This window comes from Amborella trichopoda, chromosome 12 (genome assembly GCF_054954075.1).
Source record: "Amborella trichopoda isolate Santa Cruz 75 chromosome 12, AtrichopodaSantaCruz75HAP2 v2.0, whole genome shotgun sequence".
In the NCBI taxonomy this organism is placed as follows: domain Eukaryota; kingdom Viridiplantae; phylum Streptophyta; class Magnoliopsida; order Amborellales; family Amborellaceae; genus Amborella; species Amborella trichopoda.
The window spans coordinates 41963796-41980714 of NC_142347.1; the positions used below are offsets into that span (position 1 = coordinate 41963796).

Here is a 16919-nt window from a genome sequence, read left to right on the forward strand (position 1 = left end):
TAATTACTATTCTAAACCTACCACCATTTTATCATTTTTCTCAATTGAAATCCATGGGATTCTCCATGCATATGTAGCACTATTAGGGTTGAACTTCATGAGAAAGTACAATCCAAAAGGGTTAAGACTTTGCGATTATGGATTATCACTCCTCATTGTTTCATGAGGATAATTTTCAGTGTTAATTTTAATGGAAATATATATATTAAGATCGTTTATTTTTTATATAAGGAGGTCACAACCATTTATGGTTGTTAGATTTGAAATCGGAAGGCTGAAAGTGTGTGATTGATCAAACTCAAAGATCATACTTTGATAGATGGTCTTATAGTATACAATCACAATCTTAATTTGTCTAAAATTCTTCTTCGTACAACATTTACTTCTTATAAATTGAAGTATATGATCTCCAAAAGTTTTTTAAAAATTAAAAAATTTTAATATATATATATGTTAAAGAGGAAGAAAATTGGGTTAGAGTAAAAGTAAAGGAGGTAGGATTTTCGATCCACAAGTTAGCTAAATTAAAATATACGTAAAAAGGAATATTGCCAAAAACTAGGGAAAGCATGGGAAGCAAGAGGCCCATGAGGAGGCGGCACAATTTTTGGATTTAGTCATTGTCCCATGCCCAACCAACATAAAGCTAAGAGGATAAAGTAAAAAAGGGGCGTTTGGTCATTTGTCTATGAGAATTAGTACTAATTACTACAAAAATTAGTACTAACAACTACAATCAAGATTCTGGAAATTGACGATGAACAATGCTTATCTTCTGAAACTTATGAGATAATACGAATTGAGTACCCTTTACATCTTCCATTCGAGAGAGAGAGAGAGAGAGAGATTAATCCTTAATTATCCTACTAAGTATTAACAAACACACACTTAAGAGAGAGAGAGAGAGAGAGAGAGAGATTAACCCTTTTGACAAGGGAAAACTGTTGTTGGAGAGAGAGAGAGAGTAATCCTTTCAACAAGGAAAGAGTGAAGCATCTTCAAGTTCATGTAAAACCTCTTGCATGCATGGCCTCTCACGTTCAGAGGACGCTGTGCAAAGGATGGCCACTGAAAGAACCCTCTCAAATGCTTGTTTATCATACTCTCCTTTCAATCTTGGATCCACTAAAGTTGAAATATCACCACCTTTAATCACCACATTCCTGGCCTGAACATAAAATAAACAATAAACTAATGCAATAAGCGGACATAACTTCTTGGATTAATCCTGTCTCATAAATTATTGCAAAAAACAAATGAACCAATACTTGATTTGCCTTATTTTGTTATTTCCTCTTTGTAACCATATAAATAGGCTCCATGTTTCGAGACCCTAAATCCACATCTAAACAATGATATCTACACACAAACATACAATGGTCCCTCTTGTCCTCTATCTAAACAGTTTATTCCACTTTCTTTTTTCTTTTTTCTTTTTTTTCTTGTTATTCTAAAAAACAAAGTGGGGGTTTATCCCCTTCAACCTAGCGACTAACCTCAGCAAGAAAAAGAAAGCACCATGTATGAACATGAAAAAACGAAATCAAAACATTGAATAGAAACTGTCCAATTTTTTGATAAAGAGATCCAAGTGGTTAGGTTCTTAAAATACGAATTTTATTTTTTAAAATACCCATACAGTCATACTAAAGGGAAAGGTTTCTATACTTCCCCTACATCATAGAAGACATATACTTTCCCCCATCCTGCCATCTAATTTAGATCAAGTGAGCCACTAATCATTTGATCTAGATCTGACACGTCAGAGCAGTTTATTTTTAGTTTTGTTTCTACAAAATTTTATTGAGAAATTTGGTATGTGCTATCTTCTCAATGGGATGCATCGAAAAAATATTAAAAATATTTTTTCAATAAAATATAATGACGAAATTACCTCTTAAACCTTTTAGGGGTATTTTGGTTATTTTATTTTATTGAGAATATTTTTTTTATATTTTTTACGAGTGCAAGTTTAAGAGAGGAGTGGATGTCCAAAATTTGGTGTCAAAATAGTTTGTAGAAAAAACCTAAAAATAAAATAGTGTACGGACATGATATTGTGATTGGGGTCATCGTAGAAGTCCATTCAGAATAGATGGTTGGATAGGGGAAGTATATAAGTTTTATATAGTAGGGGAAGCATAGAAAGCTTGCCTCATACTAAAATGGTTACGAAAGTTTCAAATCTTGAAAATTCTCCTAAGTAGCTCTTTTTCCCGAGGGAAGAAATTCACAATCATATGGGAGTACTACTGCTCAAGAAATAATGAAGACACCCCTAATTTTAAAAGATGGTATATATCTTTTAGAATTGTATACTACTAGACCATTTATCTTTGTTACAAGAAAGTCACAAATATCCCCAACCATCTGATTTCAAATTGGACATATTGGAGTGTGTTGTAGAGTTCGATCATTTTTTAAAAAAACTTTGAACCGATTTAGTGACACACACAACCACCCAATTGAAATTCTATGGACAAGAGTAATTATAACCTCCTTATGCCAAAACTAAATGGTGTCTTATATACTTTTCCATATCTTTCTTCTAAAATGCTTCCATCACTTTATTTCCATATTTTCAATACACTGGCTCCCTACACTGTCATAGACTTTCGACATTGCTAATATTTTCCTACACTGTCATAGACTTTCGACATTGCTAATATTTTTAAAGAAGATTAAAATGTCTTCTAAATTTTGAAGCAATGGACATGACCACGTGGAATAAATAAAAAAAGGGGGTGGTTTATATAAAGTTGCAACTTTAAATAAATAAATAAAGGGTTGCAACTTTAAACGTCCAACTTTAAATGATCAAAGTAAGGCTTACCCCCAAATTTTATCTTAAGATGTAATTTTGGGGCAAAAAATTCTTAGGATGCTTGAGAATCATTTTTTCGTCTCTAATTATAAACTTTTAAGCTCTAAAAATAATTCAAATCAATTAGATATATAAACACATAAAAATCTAAAAAATGGACGGTCCAGATAATATGTTGCAAGATGCACTATTTTTAAGATTCTAAATCTTTTTCTTTTTTTTTTTCATATTCATCCATCTTAATGTCAGATGATCAATTAGAAAGTTTTTCAACATCAAAGCAGCCCTTTCCAGATTGATTTTTAAGGTGCACCTTAATTACCTTAATTCTATAGTTCAAGTTGCAACCTTATATAAAATTTTCCCATAAATAAATTGTAGTGTTTTAACTTATTTTTCATTTCTTTGTGAGAAGAAAATAAACAATTAAATTCTGTAATGACTAATAGTACCTTTCGTTCGTCTTTTTCTTTGTTATCATGAAAAGCTAAGCAGTATTGGAATGTTAATTCTCATTATTCTCACCACAACATAGAGTTTATAGTAGCATATATGTGAACATAGTTATCGATATTGATATGTAGGTTTATTTTTCACAATCAATAAATCAAAATCATTGTTCTTCATAATACGAACCTCAGATACCAATGATCTTGGCTTGGGGGTGCTAAAGTCTATCACCTTCTTCCCAGACAGCAGTTGCAGAAGAACAATGCCAAGGCTATAAACATCACTTGCAAGACTAACTCGCCCCAATGTCACATATTCAGGATCCAAGTACCCGGTTGTTCCTTTCACCTCTGTGAACATATAGCTCTCATCCACATCCAAGAACTTCGATAGACCAAAGTCCGAAAGCTTCGGGTTTAATTTATCGTCCAACAAAATATTCGTGGGCTGTTTGCAATTGATGAAAATACAGATATTATTTCTTGCTCCAGAACTGATAACTACTAGTTCACTAGATGATATGCATCGATTGCATCTTAAAAAAGTAGTGTGTGTGTGAGAGAGAGACGTTTGAAGGAACCATAAGGGTCACTGAACCTTGATGTCTCTGTGGACTAGCCTCCCTGAAGGGTAATTGTGAAGGAACCATAAAGCTCGAGCACTTCCTGTGGCAATTCGAATCCTTTGCTCCCATTTCAATACATGAGAATCTCCTAATAGCATGGAAAACAACATTGATAAATAGATGGATAAGTACACAATGCATGTGAATGTTAAAAACCAAGGTATTAAAAAACGGTTACCTGGATTAGAATCGTCTAATGCATAGCAAGTTCAATGGCTGGGAGATCAGGCTCTATCACTTATTTCTATCCTTTTTTCTTCTTTTTTTTTAAATTGCGTTCCTTGATTTGGCTGATCTAGATTGATTAACTGACGGGCCAATCCAAAACCCTACTATGGGATTTAAGACATTGTTTGAAACTCATTAAGGATTGTTAAATGTTTGGGTGTACATGTGTGCGTAGAAAGGGAGAGCATGAAAATTACGAGAGTGATTATGAGATAATAAAATGAAGCTAAGCTTCTAGGAATAGTGTTAGTTTTCTTCTTTTCTGTTGATATAAACATGTGAGCACCGCTTTGAGCATTTAGATTTTATCTAAACTAGGCATAGATAGAGGTAATTTGTTCAATTGACAGTTACTATCAATGTCACTAGATTTATGAATGTATACTATACCTACATATTCCAACACTATACCCAGACTTACTATAAATACAAGATATTGTATCGACCCTTCCCAAATATACAGATTACAATACACACTTTCCGTATTAACCAGGTAAATAATATATACTTTCCTTTCACAATGAATACGATGTGTCATGCTAAAATGATTATCAAATATTATGTTACAATACATGCATCATAGTTTACAATCGTAACACACTTATCATTACTCATGAGAGGTGTAGCAACACATGTGACATTCTAACATTAACATAGATATATTGATAAAAAACATTTAGATAGATTTAGCCTCATCTCCATAAATAGATACCAAATTGCTGGTGAACCTCAAGAACTGATTTTGGTTAAGTGATTCAAAACTAGATATTTTAAACCAACTTAAAACAGAGTTTAGGGAGTTCATATTTGTAAAATACTAAGGATTTTGCATCTGATCAATGCCAAAAGATTGTTTCAATTATTCTTTCTATGTATCAGTTAGTTAAAGTAGTATTGTAATTATTTGAATGAAAAATTCCTACAGTTTTTCATAATGTCAGTATAGAGGAAACTAGGTTTTAGCCACCATTATGGTACTAACCCAACTACTCTATACTTTGATCTTGCCAGGCTTTCACTCATGTCATCATTTCCTACCACTTCCCCTAGCTCTATTATAGTTACAGTCGATGAATAGTGAGTTTAACCTCTGGAAAAAACCCAACCAAATATTTTTCAGAGAATTTTAAATCAAAGAGGCGAAACTATGCTTCTTTAAGTTTTCACTACAGCTATCTAATCAGCAATGATTTTCACAGTGACTTCTTAACATTTTTTTCCATAAATTTGTTTCTCTATGATTCTTAACCCTACCTATTTCCCTTAAAGGTTCACTAGTCTTGGGCTCTGTAGTTCGCAGATGTCTATCAAGAGTGTGCAACACTGAGATATCTTTAAGTAAGTGAAACACTCGGCCCAGTTTTATCTCGAGAGTATATTTGTCGGAGATTTGATTCCATTGTAGAGATATTTTGTTATTAGAGCATCTAAATACCTCAAAGATAGTGTGAGCATCCCGTGATTGAAACACAGACAACTCGTTTTAAGCCGAGATTTCTCCTGCCTATGCTTGTTACTTTGTAGAGCAGAGATCATGGTGTAGCTCTAAGTATCACTTTTTCAGTGATTTGTTTATGAATGTTAGGTTTTTTTGAGAAATTTTCACCAATTGATACTTCATCTCTCTCTAGGTGTTTGCTTGCCAACTCACGGAAAGCTTTTTCTGACTGTTATTAAAACTCAGGAATTTACTATGAAAGGGCTTCTCAAGTGGCCAAAAGATCATCGAGCATCATTCCGAAGTATTTACATCGCTTTTGAGAAATTTTTTAGGCTCAAAGTCTGCCTGTGATTTTTGGTGGAGTTTAACTGAGATCTCTTAGTTCTGAATTTCTGATCACCATTTCATAGTGTTATTAAGCTTGGTTGGGCCACAATTTGATTGGAATCTCATTCCTATCAATGGCTCAGTAAGTTCTCAAAGCTTTGCCTCAAAATCTAAGCCTCCATGCACTCGTCTTGGTTAGTTATCACAAATTTCAGCATATAACATATTAGCCTGGGTAGCCGAATATTTTTTCCAGTAGATTACAATTATGCTTGAAAGAGATTCCAATGGCTCAGTAAGTTCTCGAAACTTTGCCTCAAAATCTAAGCCTCCATTCACTCCTCTTGGTTAGTTATCACAAATTTCAGCATATTACATATTAGCCTGGGTAAATATTGAATGCCGAATATTATTTCCAGTAGATTACAATTATGCTTGAAAGGAACCTCAAGCCAAACACATGAGCAATCTAAAAATAGGACTGGCGAGCAATGGATCGGGCCAGACCTGGACCTAGCCGGGCTGGACTGGGCCTTCATTACCCAACCCTGTCCAAACCTGAGAAAATAGATCCAAAGTAAAAGAAAACAAAAAGAAAAGGAAAAATAAGGGTTGGGCTGCGCTTGGCCCTATCGAGGGGCAACCATGTGGATGAGGCCATAGTTTTCAGGGGCAGGCGAGGCCGGTCCTTCTGGCTACTACCAGCCCTATACTAATAATGACATTTATCTGGAAATGTCCCAATCTTTTGTACACCAATTACCTCGGGCGGGCAATGGGTCGGACCTGGTCCAGGTCATCCTTGACCCTAGCCCGGCCCTTCCCTGTCCTAGCCAAAGAGGCCAGGCAGCCCTAACCCTGTCTAGGCCAAAGAGGCCTTGGCTCTGGCCTGCCTTAGCCCTAGCCTTATCCAGGCTGGGCCAAGCAAGGCGGAGCGAAAAAAAAAAAAAAAGTAAAAAGAAAAATAAAGAAAAAATATTTGTGCTGGGCCAAACCATGCAGGCCTTGTACCCAGCCCGTCACTGTACTCAGGTCCATGTTACCCGGCCCTCAAGCCACATTATGTGGTCTAGGCCCTAGTTTTTTACGGTTGAACCGTACAAGGTCATCCGGCCCATTGCCACCCCTATTATATTTTATCAAAAAAAAATTACTATTTTGTTGAGGTGTGCCCCATTGAGATGATGACACCTATCAAATTTTATATCCATATAATTTTTAGAAAAAAATTTAAAATTAAATACTCTAAGGTGTCATATTTATATCAAACGATTAGTGGCTCACTTAATCTAGATTGAACGAGAGGTTGGATTGAGGGGAAAGTATGTCTGTTCTAGAAAAAAGTAAGTGCCGGATTGAACTTTGAATTGTCGGACCCCTTTATTCTAAAAAAATAAGTGCTGAACCTCACTTTTCAACCTTCGGACCCCTTGTTGCAAATGCCGCAACGCATCTCTAATCACCGGACCCCTTTTTGTTCTATTAACTTGTACTGCCGGACCGACATTACATTGCCAGACTGCCCTAACTATACGTCGGACCGACTTTTGTGGGAAAGAGGAGAGAGAGACGTGGGTAAAAACAAGGGAGGGTAGTTTAGAGTAGACTCTTTCTTTTTCTTTTTTTTTTTCTTTTATAAAAGAAAAAAAGGAAAAAGAAAAAAAAAATAAAAAAGGGCAAATTAGGAGGGTATACGGTAGGAAGTATATAGAAACCTTTCCCTTAAAAAGCGACAAGGCATGTGAAGAGTTGAGAAGGAGCGTACCCCACAACCATTGCGAAAGGTTGCCATTGACGCAATACTCGTAAACCAAGCAATACTCCTCCCTGTCGCAATACCCCACTATGCACACTAAGTTTGGGTGCCTCACTTTTGCCACGTTCACTATCTCATCACCAAATGTTTCGGCCTTCTTCTCTGCGTTTATTTGCTTTACCGCCACTCTCTGTCCACTAGGCATCATACCTTTATACACTTTCCCTATCAATGCAAAACAGTTAGTCAATTCTACAGATTTGTTCTTTGCATCTAAAATCAATGATATTCTTCTAATTCTCTCACCTGCACTTCCTTCTCCTATCAAGTTTGACGCATTGAAGTTATCTGTTGCCTTTGCAATTTCTCTTCGAGAAAATATGTAGAGCCCAGAAACACTATAGGGGCTCTCAGACTCTGTTGCCAATGATTTTACTTGCACTGTAGAGAGAGAGATGTTCAAATGGCTTTTGAGAGAGAGAGTACATTGAATGAACTTCCTTTCCTATTCATTTTACGTTTGGAAGTTACCTGATAAATCTTCAATGTCTTTTTCACACTCCTTTTTGAGCCTCTTCTTCGTTATTTTGTAGATAACTGCTGCTAAGATTCCAGCTCCCAACACGATAATAGCCGAAAGGTAAATCATTGTCTTACTCTTTCCTGCATTTTTGGTTCCTTGATTTCATTGTCTCATAATCGCAAATCTCAAACAAATAAAAAACCTATTTGACATCATCATCATCATCATAGTTTTTTTTCAATTAATGGGAGTCAGCTACTTGAAGAATCCCGGTCCTTATTTGACATCTAAGCAAATAATTAAATGTAATTACCTCTCTTTGGCTCTTCTTTCATGTCCCATGGGTCCTCTGCAAGAAAACACTGAAATCATGATTGCAAAATCGAGTTCAGGTAGAATATGGTTGCAATTTTATTTTATTTTGGTCAGCATTTTAAAATTCGGCAAAGTAACTCTTTTGGGCATGTTGCCGAGGAGCTAACTCACCCTTATGAAAAAAATAAAAAATGTCCTTAGACAATAACTAATAGATGACTTATAAATGTGTGTTAAAATGATTTTTATCTTTTTAATGATGATTTGTGCACTTTTTTATTATATGCTCTAATTTTTATTTTCTCCTTTTTTTGATTGTTTTGAAATATCTCAAAGCTACCAATTAAAATTTTAATGATCCATCCATTATATAACAATTTCACCTCTTTTGAGGCTTTTGACCATTTTTATTCCTTTTTTCTGTTTTTCTTTTTTCTGATTTTTGGCTATTTCCAACAATTTCTTACATTTGTTTGGATTTTGGAACCTGTACCGGACTCAGCCGAGTCCGCTCGGTTTGTTAACTCTTTCAAAACAAAATAAAACACGGTAATTATGTGCAAACTTTCGGAAAATTTCGTCAGAAGTTCAGTATTTTTGGTAAGGTACAAACTCCACTACAAAACAAAATAAAGGCCACATTGCCGCACCAAAACCCGATTGCAAATTCATCTCTCAATAAATAATGTCTAAATCAGTATATTTCGGGCTTTCTTTTATGTAATTAATAGTCATACCCAAGTTTCGTCATTTTTCGGCCAAAATTTCATGAAACGAAACGAAACTTACGAATTTCGTCCCACAAGCAACTGAAGAGCCCTTCCACCCATTCCTTGGAGCCCACTTCCAAGCTCGCAAGCGCAACAAGCAACCCCTCCTCACACGCGTGCGAATCGTCTCCTTTCAACACGTCCAAAGCCTTGTTAAACGAATTTACACATCCAATACACCCGGACTCGCTGGAATTACCGATTTTCACTCCGTCGCACCCCTCCCGTATCGACTGGAATCCCCCGAGTCTATCAGCAATCTTTTGCACGTGTTTCGGGCACGTGTCATCATCCGGAGAGACTACACGTTGGATATCGCACGTGCTGAAATCGGTGTGTGCATAGAGAGTTTGGAATTGGTTTGTGCATGATCGGGCTTCATCGTGGTCAAGGAAGAGGACACGTGTACGGTTGGTGTTGAGTGCCATGGCCTGGAAAACCGCTTTTAGTGCCAGGTTGCAGCAATAGGAAACCGCTAATGGTTTCTGGTTTTGTGGGTTAGCGGTGCCGTTGAAGCAACTCCATTCGGGCTCGTAGGGGAACTCGCTGAAGTCCAGTGGACATTTGTCTAGAGAGAGAAAATAGGATTAGAGAGAGAAAGTGGACATGTGTTTAGAAAGAGAAAATAGGATTAGAGAGAAAGTACACAGAGAAGCCAACTGTTAGGTTTGTCTTGGTTTTCAATATTAGAGAGAAGAAAGAACATTTGAGAGAGAGAGCATTTTAGAGAGAGAGAGAATGTCTTAAGAGGTTGTGTACTTACCTGAATTGCCTGATTGGATGTGGAAAAGGCTAAGGAGAAAGAAGAGGAAGAGGGAATGGTGGCTCTCCATCGATGGTTTTGGAGGTGGGTGACTTCCTCCTCCTCAATTCTGCAGTGTTTCAGAGGTTCATGTTTAAGAGAGAGATATTCTTTTTTGAAACAAGAGAGAGAAATTCATTCGGGGAATTTTTTTTTTTTTTGGTAGTTTAGTGGGGAATACGGGTCCCAACCCGTTTTAAAAAATAATTAACGGTTTTCGAATGCGTTAGTGAGCTGAGGTTTAAGTGGTAACTAGAGAGAGAAATTCATTAGTGGAGAGAAAGAGATTAGGGGAATTAAGTTACAAAGATTATTAAACCATTAGTTCTGGTGCCAGGGGAAAAGAGACTATTTCTCATATAAGATAAAGAGAAGAGGACATTTATTTGTCAAATAAATTTGCAGGAGAGAGTAGAGTTTGGAAGGTCAGGTCCGACGAATACATGGCTTTGGGTTTTATTTTATTTTTGTTATTATTTTTGTGGCTGGGATTTGAGGAGAACATAACACCGTGGTACTCAATCATAAAATTGGAAAAAGTTTATATAAGGTCTCATGGGTGACGCACACCCAAAAGAACCCACAATTTATGGTGGTTTTTAGGTTAAAAAACCGCCAAATTGATTAGTCTTAGAAGTAATTCATCCTTAAATACATTATTTGAACCATCCATTTTTAAGATTTTCAAATGTTTATAGATCTGTTTCATCGTCACTAAAACTTAAAATTTCATAATTGAGGCAACAATAGATTTTCATATCATCGCGACACTTTACCGCTCCAAAACTGCATTTTCGGGATGGGTTTGAGGTGCACCTTCACACCTTATACAAACTTCACCCTTATAAATTATCGAAGGAAAATGTTACAAGTTTCAACATTAAAGCACGCTCAAGAATCCAAGAAGAAAAGAAAATTTTTCAGTACAAAAAATGGACATCTTGAAATACCTTGCATAGACCGTCTATTTTCAAGGTTTTGTGTTTGTAGATCTTTTCTATATGTACAATTTTTTTAGTTTTAAATTTTATGTACTATTTTTTTAGTTTTAGATTTTATTACATAGTCTAAAAAAGGTGAGGATTTTAAACTTGCACGATCAATTTCTGATTTTGCATCGTGTAGTTCGCTTAAACTATATATTAGGTTTGGAAAAAGTTTATATAGATTCGAGGCTCTAAACAATCAAATTAAAGCAGACCTACAAAATTTTGCTAGAAGAGATTGTTTTGATGCTTGAATATCTCAAATTGATCATCTCGACATGAGAAAAAAATAATTCCAAGTTTTGGAAATAACTGTTAAAAAAAAGAAAGTTTTAAAAATAGTGCATTGGACCGGCAATTTTTAAGATTTTTAAGTTTTTATAAATTTTTCCGATCTATACTATTTTTTAAGATTTAAATTTTATAGTTTTTAAAATTTAAGTTTTATAATTAGAGTTGAAAATATATTTTAAAGCTATCATAAATTTCTATTGAAACCAAAATTTCTGGGAACTATTTGAAAGTGCACCCTATTTTTCTTAAAAGTAAAATTTTGGAAAAGTGATTATTTTGGAGAGGGGTTAAAATTGATTTTTAAAACAAAATATTTTTTATTTTATTGGGTGATAAGTCGAAAATGAGTTGGAAAATCATATTTTAAGCGCTGCCAAAAATTACAATATTTTATATGCGCTCTTAGGAGCCGTTGTTATTGGCACCTTCTATGGCATGTTCCCTCCGGTCACAATGGCCGACTAAGCGCGTTGTTGAGTGGCATTTTTTTTATTTTAAATTTAGAAATTTGATGTGATTTTTGTTGTCTTGCGAATTTTTTGAATTTCTCTATTTTAAAATTTGAAGTTGATGTGATCACGTGCAGCTCGCGATGGGCTAGCCCTGGCCCTACCCAGCCCTATTCCCCCAAGGGCTAGCCCAAGCCTAGCTCTAGCCCTTGTCCTACCAAGGTAGGGCCAGGTTAAATAAGATTAAAGAAACATACAAAAGAAAAAAAAAAAAAAAAGAGAAAAATAAGGGCCGGGCAAACTCTGCCGGGTCACCTGGCACATTGCCACCCCAGTGTGTGTGCGCTATAGCGACCCAAAAGATTTCATCCTCCCGAAGGAGCTTACCGTCCATTTACTCCCTCGAGAAAAACCCATTCTAAAAGTGTTTTTGGGACTAAGAGTTTCTGGAAGTCGCAGTTGAATGTCACACTTCCATGTTTGATATTACAGTATGGAAGCTGCAAAGTGGAAAGACAGCCTTCGTCGCAGCATGTTTTTTACATCAAAATGGGGCCCTATTTTGGAATACCTCCCTTCCATCAAAAATAAAAGAAGGGCAGGCGTTCATAATTTGTGGGAGACTCCCTTCCACTCCTCAAAACTCCACGTGTCAAACGTGTTTTAAATTTTTGAGATATAATATCTTCAACGCATTGCATTAAACTTAATAAAATAAATTCCAAATTGTATTTTCCATGGGCAATAACATAAATTCCAAATTGTATTTTCTATGGGCTTGAAACGGTCCAATTCTGGAAGGGTGAAATCTAAGCGTTAGAAAATTCCAAATTATTAATCTTCTACCAATATGCACCAATGGGAGCATGGTATACAAGCTGGATATTTAAACGCAATGCTCAAATTGAACGCAACATAAAATGGTTCTTCTAATGTATATACCGTTGGAGGGTAGAGGTTAATTCCAGAGTAATATTTATTTACCAAAGGGTGGGATTTATGTAAGGCGGTCAACTTATTTGTAGAAGTAAAATTGTGATGTTCAATACCGTTTATTTAATTGAAAAAGTTTATATAAGGATGCTACCTTATAATGTAGAACTACGGAAGCTCCTCAAAAATCTATCAGAAAATATAGTTTTAATGTTGAAAAACCCTTTGATTGATCATCTTGACATCAAGATGTATGACTATGAAAAATAAAACGATTTTGAATCTCATAATAGTGTATTTTACAACATACTATCTGTAACAACCATTTTCAAGATTTTCATATGTTTATAGATCTATTTGATTTTAACCATTTTTTAAATTTAAAATTTTATAATTAGATATAAAAATAGATTTTGAGATAATCCTAAAAACGTTTTACATCAAAATTATATACCATGATCAAATTTGAAAGTGTACCTTACCTCTACACCTACAGATGTATGCAAACTGCACCCTTATTTAATTGGATAGTATATATTTGACACATATTTTTATGGAAAGACTTTACATGTAACTTCACCTACATATAATCAGTCGTCAAATCTAAGTAGATGACTGGAATGGCTTGCGTCACAATGTCACAAATTGGTGCTTAAGCATCAAATCTTTATCTAATAGCTCAGAATGTTTATTTATAATCTTTATTCTACAACCATTGTAGCCAAATTTGGGACATACATATATCTTACAAGGTTGTACATGATTAAAATAAATAAAAATAAATAATATATATATATATATATATATATATATTGAAATGGCCTTAAAATTTTTAGGGATATTTTGGTCATTTATTTTTATGAGAATTTTTTTTATTTTATTTTTTGCTAGGTGCACTCCAATAAGATGATGAGACACCCCAAATTTCACTGAAAAAATATTTGTACAAAAATTAACAATAATACAGTATTTGGCATGACACTGAGACATATACAATCCTAAATGTCCATTTAGATCGAACAACTAAGAAGTGGGTCACATATAATTTAAATGTGGGTGGGATCTCATTGAAAGCTTTTTTATTTTTTTTATACACCTTTAAAAATTGAACAATGCATTAAATGACATGTCAAATATACATGGTCTAATAAAAGGGAAAACTTTTTATACTTCCCCACCATATACATCTTATATATTTCTCCATCTCCGAATTGGTTGATCTGAATGGATGGTTGAAATCACCCCAATCGCAATGTCACGCCGATAAGGTGTTTTATTTTTTATTTTTTCTACAAAGTATTTTAACACCAAATTTGCGGTGTCCACTGCTCTATTAAACTTGCACTTGCAAACAAGAGTAATTATTAATCTGACAAACAAGAGTAATCATTTTGGTCATTTTATTTTTCTAAAATAATTTTTAATATTTTATTTAGGTATGCGATGATACCTACTAACGTTTATATTCATATGATTTGTAAAAAATATTAAAAATAAACTCTTAGTTGTCAAATCTAGATCATATGGTGAGTGGCTCATTTCTCCTAATAAAATAGATAATGTAGAATACAATAGCCTTACTCCTACAAGTAAGATTTGTCATATTCTATACAAACTTTTCCGTAATATACAAAGAGAATGTATACTTTTAATACAATGAGGTCATAATTACTCTTGTCGGTCATATTTTAATTTGCGTGATTGTAATATAAAAATATTAATTTAAAAGACAACGTTAAGGTTAACTAAAAATAACAAAAGAGATTGTCTAAAAAGAGATCTTTTACCTTTTGTACAACGAGGTCACAATCATTATTGCCCTTTATATTTCAAAATAGGTGATTGTAAAAATGTTATTGATTATAAGTTCAAAAAAGATAAAAAAAAATAAAAAAGAATGCTATTGATTAGACACAAACTTCCAAAAAAAAAAAAAAAATTCTTGGATTTCGTGACTCATCCCAAACCATCTAATTTAACATCTAATAAATGAGAGTAATTGTGACCTCCTTATATAAAAAAAAAAAAAAAAAAAGTCTCTTTGTAGTCAGTACTTTTAAAAAAGTCACCCGAGTTGACTTGGAACTAGTGAGTTACGTATCTGTTCTGGCCTAGACCGGAGAGAGTGAGCTTGGTAACCCTTTTCATGTGAAACAAGCAGTCGATTATTGATCCTCTCTTATAAGTTCTTAGATTATTGAACCATTTTACATTAAAAAAGAAGGTTAGATTGATATATTCTTTATTTTGGTGTGAGTTTTCCACCACAATTTCATGCTCTTTCAACCCTACAAAGCCAACACGCCATTCTTTGATTTTTCCCTCAATTCTCAACAAAACAATATGAAATTTGTTTCATATTATTCTTTCTTGATTCCTCTATAGAAATTGTTTGATCAAATCAAAATTTCGAAGAAAAGTGTGCTCAAAAGCTTCAGGTTCTCTCATCATCTAAGTTCAAAGTTCATAACTGACAAAATTTGGAGTTCAAGCCCCAATTTCTTTGGTGACTTTGATCTAGAAGAGGTCAGGCTCAATCCAAACAATGTATTTTATTTTTCAAATAGTATTTGTATTTATTTCAGTTTTATTGGATCGGCACGGCACTCTATTTTTCCTAAAAAGTTGGCTAAATGAAAAATTGTAAAGTTTCTAAATTTTGTATTGAATGACTTATTTGTTAGTGTTCTATACTGTGTTAGGAAGGGTTTAGGTAGATTTTCTATTGATCTTTTCCCTAATTTCCATGAAATCAATTTCTTTTCTTTGTTGGTTCTCTTTTTTTTTGTTTGGGGGGAGGGGGGTTTCAAATTATTGTGTTGTTTTTTTTTTTTAGATTATGTTAAGAATAATTTGGGTCATTTTTTTTGTGGATATTTTTTTATTTGCATTTTTTTTTTTGGCACAATTCTCTATTGTTTTTGTAGAGGGCCTAAATTTTTTATATAAATAATAAATTTTATGTTCGGTTGTTTTAGGGTTTCTACTCTAGATTGTGTTCGGGTTAATTCAGATAAATTTTGTGTTGATTTTTCGCCTGATTTTTAATGAAATTAATTTTGTCTTGCTTGGTTATCTATTTTTCTGGAAATGCGCCTTGGATTTTTGAAGAATTCTTTTTGCTTTATCTTTACGTAGATCGTATGTTTGGAACAATAAGGATGAAATTCCTTGAATTCTAATTGATTAGGTGTCACTATTGGAGAAATCGGGCGATCTAACCGCTAACCGCCCAATTAGATTGGAATCGGTCACTGACCTGTTCTGATTTTGGCAGTTTTGGTGATCGACTGGTATTTAAAAAAATATTCAAAAAATTGTATATAAATTTCCAAAAATAAAAAATTTAGTTTGTAATGTATTTTTTAATATTCTTTACATTATGGTCAAGGTTAAAATTGTTTGTCATTAATACTCACATTTATATTTTCCCATCTTTTCCATAAAACCTAAAAGTACTCCTAGGCACAAATCGATTGGTTAAAATCCATTTTTTTTTATTAGTTTCAACTTCATTTGAATGTATTGTGTTTTAATCATTCTTTATATGCTTTTCATATTTTAGTAGATTTTTTTTGTATCTTTTTATTTTTTTAACATTTTTTTGACCGCTCGAGACTTGCCCGGTTAGAACGATTGCATCAGCCGATTTATCAATTAGTCTAGGTAAACCACTTCCGAGCCATGTCCGGTTAACCCTTCCTTCTTAGTATTAGTACCATTTCTTAGTATACCACTTCCTTCTTAGTATTAGTACCACTTCTTAGTATTAGTATCGAGAAATGCATGTTGATTCCTTCTTAGTATTAGTACCACTTGGAATAGAATTGGTACATTCTAAAATAATGGTTACTCTATCATCTTTACATTTGGCCATGATTCTCCTTTGGATTTTAGAATTTATTTTTAATTTTCCTAATTCAAAATCGAATGTGAAACTTTGGTTTCATTTGGCTCCTTTATGAAGATGGATAGATTCCAGGTGCTAAAGCAAGCCAACTAGATAAAAATAAAAAACAAAATAAAAGCATCTTTTGATGGCCAGAAAAGAATGGAGTTATAGCAAATGCAATTTTTTTTTTCTTTTTCATTCAATCCATAACATCGATTATACTCACGTAGCTTATTTCTATTCTCGAGATTTATGAGGAAAAGATTTTATTTCCACCAAGCAAAAACCACATGTCGATGACCAC

General features: G+C 34.0%; 1 protein-coding gene and 1 long non-coding RNA gene across 2 annotated transcripts; one reads left to right on the top strand and one right to left on the bottom strand.

The window, feature by feature from the left end:
* Positions 1 to 751: 751 nt before the first annotated feature.
* On the bottom strand, positions 752 to 10490 carry LOC18447054 (putative serine/threonine-protein kinase PBL22). The gene is made up of 9 exons (XM_088854647.1): positions 10023 to 10490; positions 9279 to 9827; positions 8488 to 8523; positions 8183 to 8314; positions 7958 to 8092; positions 7661 to 7876; positions 3872 to 3987; positions 3461 to 3721; positions 752 to 1168 (listed from the first exon to the last, which is right to left on the bottom strand). The coding sequence occupies exons 1-9, from the start codon at positions 10090 to 10092 to the stop codon at positions 974 to 976; spliced, it is 1710 nt and encodes a 569-aa protein (XP_088710773.1). The 5' UTR covers positions 10093 to 10490; the 3' UTR covers positions 752 to 973.
* Positions 8161 to 10015, top strand: LOC148779598 (uncharacterized). The gene is made up of 2 exons (XR_016046549.1): positions 8161 to 8291; positions 9305 to 10015. It is a non-coding gene; the product is annotated as an uncharacterized LOC148779598 (long non-coding RNA).
* Positions 10491 to 16919: the final 6429 nt, after the last annotated feature.

Excerpts from the sequence above, each read along its gene's own strand:
- LOC18447054 (XM_088854647.1), bottom strand. The coding sequence starts at position 10,092 with ATGGAGAGCCACCATTCCCTCTTCCTCTTCTTTCTCCTTAGCCTTTTC. Across the intron at positions 8,093-8,182 it reads AGACATTGAAGATTTATCAG|TGCAAGTAAAATCATTGGCA; the intron begins GTAACTTCCAAA and ends CTCTCTCTACAG. Across the intron at positions 3,722-3,871 it reads TAGTCCACAGAGACATCAAG|CCCACGAATATTTTGTTGGA; the intron begins GTTCAGTGACCC and ends AATTGCAAACAG.